This window comes from Lolium rigidum, chromosome 3 (genome assembly GCF_022539505.1).
Source record: "Lolium rigidum isolate FL_2022 chromosome 3, APGP_CSIRO_Lrig_0.1, whole genome shotgun sequence".
NCBI lineage: Eukaryota > Viridiplantae > Streptophyta > Magnoliopsida > Poales > Poaceae > Lolium > Lolium rigidum.
Genome location: NC_061510.1, coordinates 379,842,868 through 379,847,707, shown reverse-complemented (window position 1 = coordinate 379,847,707; position 4,840 = coordinate 379,842,868). Strand labels below are relative to the sequence as shown.

General features: G+C 50.2%; 1 protein-coding gene across 1 annotated transcript; it reads right to left on the bottom strand.

Annotated features, from left to right (window-relative positions):
- Positions 1-2,715: 2,715 nt before the first annotated feature.
- On the bottom strand, positions 2,716-4,257 carry LOC124704392 (chalcone synthase 2-like). The gene is made up of 2 exons (XM_047236649.1): positions 4,074-4,257; positions 2,716-3,692 (listed from the first exon to the last, which is right to left on the bottom strand). The coding sequence occupies exons 1-2, from the start codon at positions 4,255-4,257 to the stop codon at positions 2,716-2,718; spliced, it is 1,161 nt and encodes a 386-aa protein (XP_047092605.1).
- Between the last annotated feature and the right edge of the window lie 583 nt (positions 4,258-4,840).

Below are 4,840 nucleotides of genomic sequence, written 5' to 3'. Positions count from 1 at the left end.
TTCTGGATGCACAGCCTCTTGAAGACATTCATAAGGTCCTTTTTCCTAAATTGTGTGTAAAAATTGGCCCCCAGGTGGCGCATGCACCAACGGCTCTCAATGTCAATCCATGGAGTTTCTTGCCCAGGCTCTTTCAATGTCTTAATAGCTTTCAGTATACCTGCATGCCTGTCATGAAGGATGCAAACATTCGGCTTGTCCTTTACAATTGAAATCTTCAACTGCCTGAAAAACCATAACCAGCTTTCGGTGTTCTCACTCTCCACGAAAGCAAAAGCGAGTGGCACGATTTGATTGTTTCCGTCCATTCCAATGGCGGTCAAGATTTGACCCTTGTACTGACCGGTCAGAAATGTGCCGTCGAGACATAACACGGGTCGACAGTGTCTGAATGATTCGATGCATACACCGAACGAGAAATAGACTCTATGCAGAACCCTGTAAGATGGGAACTCCGGCAAAAACAAGTCCTGGATGTTCACATATGTGCCTGGGTTCCTCGCCTGCAACGTCTGCAGCAAACGAACAACAGCGTCGTATGCGTCTCGAAACGAACCAAACCTCATCTCCATCGCCCTCTGCTTAGCCCTCCAAGCCTTGCCATAAGAAATGGTGTAAAAATGATACTTCTTAACATTCTTCTGTATGGCGTTTACTCTCATGGCTTGCCCTTCCACTATTTCAGTGTACAGCAGCCGGGCTATGAGATTAGACGACAGGTTGCAACGATCATTGCGTATACTTACAAGCTCACAACTGTGCGGCACAAAGTCGCTCACACGCCATATTGTGTCATACTTAGGAACATACCCATGCACCCTTCCGGGACAATTGATGTCCACACATTCCATCGTCAGGTATTTTCCAGATGACACGGTTGTTCTCAGCTCCCTCTGGCTCGCCATTGCCCACTTAATTATTGCATCCTGCATATGGAGCTTCGACGAAAACATGGCCCCTACGGCGAGATTGTTCTGGTGATACTCCCAGTTAGAATCAAGGCCATCATTGATTGTCATTGCAGACGAAAAGCTGTGATTCCATCTACCAGGAATAGGCACCTCCTCCCCATCATCAGACTCATCGGAATCATCATCATCAGTTTCACCTTCTGTATCTTCCTCTTCCATCTGATTCTGCCTGTATCCATTTTCTTCGTCACCATCAACCTCACCGTCTTCTCCTGTGTAACCATCACCCTGGCCACTATAAACATCTTCCGCATGGCTGCTCCGTTCGGGCTCGTAACCACCACCACCGCCGGGTGCTTGACTGCTTTGGCCTGATTCGTAACCACCTCCTCCACCATAACCGCCTTCAGGAGGCGCTACCTCCTTCGCCACCGGAAGAACTAATGCCACAGGGTTAGTTCCTCTCCTTTCAGATCCTTTTAACCAGCTCACCCACTTAGAGGTATCATCTACAGGCCTCAGATACCATAAAATGTTTGATACCGACTTAGTCCGTAATGCATGCACACCCACTGTGTGCACTTCAGGATTAAGCCCGAAACATTATGTCAACCAATCCTTCACCTGCTCAATTGTCCATGTTCTAGGAGCAGTCATATTCATCTCTACATATTTGAACTCACTCAGATCAACTCCCATTTCATTTGATCGGACACTACCCATACCATAGTAAAATACTATCTTCACTACATCTGTCATCTTTGCTCACCTAAAAAAAATTCCGCCCGCGTCAACAAACGTAACTACTACACAGCACATAAATACACTAACACCAACAGCACCCCACATTAACCTACACAGTTAACACTACTATGCAAAGATTAGGGTTTACCCTTGTAGCGTGAGCAGCCTCTCCAACTGCAGTAGCACGAGCAGCACGAACAGCACACAGCAGCTCAGCACCACCACGAACCAGCAGCAGCTCAGCCCCTAACACCACCACCAACCTCCACCACCAACCTCCACCACTTCATCACCATTGCTGCTAAATAGCACCACCAATCGTCTCCAAAACCTAACCCATCTGTAGATCGGGCTTCCCTCAACTAATAGCAGCAAAATGGTGAAGTTTTATCGGCTAAATCACTAGGGATCTGCAAAAATGGTGAAGTTTGGAGCTGTGTTCTTGCGTGCAGGGAAGAGAGCAGGGAAGAAGAGAGGAGGAAGAAGAGAGAAAAGGAGGGCCGGCCCGTGTCTGCAGCACGTGGAAAGAGAGAAAAGGAGGGACCACGCCGCGCGTCGAAAAGGAAAGGAGGTTCTGCGCCCGCGCGTGTCCGGGCATGCACAGGTCTGGACGCTGCCGTCCGATCGGCCTGCTGCGGACCGACAGGGTGCTGTCGGCTGGTCGGGTACTGCGTCGACCTGCAATCGGCCTGCTGTAGTCCGATTGGCCCGCAACTGTCCGATCGGCCTGCGGTAGTCCGACCGGGTCACACTTTTGGAAATATTTGAAAACGCGTGCTAGTTCTTGAATTAAATAATTAATTCGTATTATTTAAAAAAAAATCGCTCTGTCTATAAGGTTGGGCCGGTGCTCAGAATATTATTCTGAGCACCGGTTTCAGAATAGTGCGACCCTATATATATATATATATATATATAAATAGAGAGAGAGAGAGGGAGAGAGAGAGAGAGATTACACACTGGTTGTGAAACGTAGATGTACTCGTACACGACTAACTCAGCCACACTTGAGGAGGATGAGTAAATTATTGAGGTGATAGATAAGAAAGATAATTTTAAATCATGGCGCGGAGATTGGGACGCTGTGGAGGACTACGGTCTCGACGGTGAGACCAGGGCCGAAGCCGAAGAGCACGCCCCAGTCCATGCCTTCGCCGGTGGTGGCGTTTCCATCTTGCAAAGAGCGCTTGCGCATCTCGTCGAGGATGAAGAGGACGCACGCGCTGGACATATTACCGTACTCCGAGAGGATGTGCCGGGTGGCACGCATCCGATTCTTGTTGAGCTTGGCCCTTGCCTCCACCATGTCCAAGATCGCAGGGCCACCAGGGTGAGCCACCCAGAAGATGGAGTTCCAGTCATCGATGCCCAGCGGCGCGAAGGCGTCCACCAACGCGCGCTCGATGTTGTTGGAGATGGCCACTGGCACATTCCTATGGAGGTGGAAGGTGAGCCCCACCTCCCGGAGGTGGCCTTCGATGAAGCCCTCCGTGTCTGGCAGTATGGTCTGGCTTGCCGAAACCAGCTCGAACAAAGGCCTCTCGATGGCCATGTTGGGGTCTGCACCGATGATCACTGCGGCTGCACCGTCTCCGAAGAGAGCCTGGCCGACCATCGAGTCGAGCTGGGTCTCGGTGATCTCTGAGCAGACGACGAGCACGCGAGCGCCGCGGTTGTTCTCGGCGAGGTCTTTGGCAACACGGAGCACCGTCCCCCCGGCGAAGCAGCCCTGCTGGTACAACATCACGCGCCTCACCGATGGGCTGAGGCCGAGCATCTTTATCAGCTGGTAATCGGCGCCTGGCATGTCCACACCGGAGGTGGTACAGAACACCAGATGCGTGATCTTGGACATTGGCTGGCCCCACTCCTTGATGGCCTTCTGCGCCGCCGTCTTCCCCAGCTTGGGTATCTCAGCGACTAGGATGTCCTGCCGCGCATCTAGCGAGGGCGCCATGTACGCGCAGATGTTGGGATGCTCCTCTAAGATTTCCTCGGTCAAGTGCATATATCTCTTGCGTATCATTGATTTGTCGCCTGCATGTATATATAGATTCACCGACATCAACACGGATGACGATGGTGTCAAAACCTAGCATTCAGGCAAGTTGTTCAGTTATTGGAGAATTCTTACGCACATATATTGGGTAGCTAATTAATAAACTCGGCGTGCAAGTCTTTTCTTATATGCATTCTATCTATCACGAGTCAACAGTCAAGTCATGCATGCATGCACGTAGTGAACGGGGTCATGTAGTGTCTAGTTGCTTGCTGATGTTAACTAGGTAGTCTCTACAATTGAATTCTAGCCCTTTTGTTCAATATACTCCTATACTATATTGAGATACAACGTACTTCATTCGTCTCAAAAATATGCATGCAGTATATGCAGATGTGAGACGAACGGAAACTACTTACACATCTTCTTGAACTTGTCCTTGAGATCGACGAGGTGCTCGCTCTTGGTCACCCGGAAGTAGTAGTCAGCGTAGTCTGCCTGGTACACAATGTTCTCCGGCGTCGTCGTGCCTATGGCTAGGACCGTCGCCGGACCCTCCGCCCGCTGCGCCTTCCTCACCTCCTCTACCGTCACCGCCGCCATCTCACTCGTGCTGTACGTGCTAGCAGTGTATGAATGATGCGTACACGTTACCAGCTGCGCGCGCCGAGGCTACTACTTGCTCCGCGATGCCATGGACGCGTTGGCACAAGGATATATATAGGCTCTAGGACGACGGGTTGGTAGAGTCCTGCATGTGCAAGCCTAAAGATCTATCCGCTAACCGAAGGATCGATGCATGCAATAGAATACTGCAGTTCCTCGTGCTCGCCTTTGACCCTGTCTGGTGTCTGGCACTATTAAATTATTCAGTCACGGACAAGGAAAATATGTTCTTTCTCCTAATGCTCCAGCTATGTCACTCTCCGCCGGGTTGGTACAGTGCTCCAACGTGCAAGTTTCATCCTGAGCTGCTCTAGTTGATCGATTGCCGTTGATTACTTGCGCTGCTAGTACTACTTACAGAGATCTCATATCCCTCACTATGCTGGTAGCAATGAAATGGGTGTAGGAAAAAGGTGGGGATCGCGAACTAGATAGTCAAAGTGTCAATCCGAACCAATTCATTCTAAGAGAACCATGTGCAGACGGCAGTAGTCGGTCTTCTTCAAGAGGTGGAAAGAGT

What these genes read in the sequence shown, in the direction of transcription:
- LOC124704392 (XM_047236649.1), bottom strand. Translation starts at nt 4,257, where the DNA reads ATGGCGGCGGTGACGGTAGAGGAGGTGAGGAAGGCGCAGCGGGCGGAG. An exon ending in GGACAAGTTCAAGAAGATGT is followed by an intron (nt 3,693 to 4,073) that starts GTAAGTAGTTTC and finishes ATATACATGCAG; the next exon opens with GCGACAAATCAATGATACGC.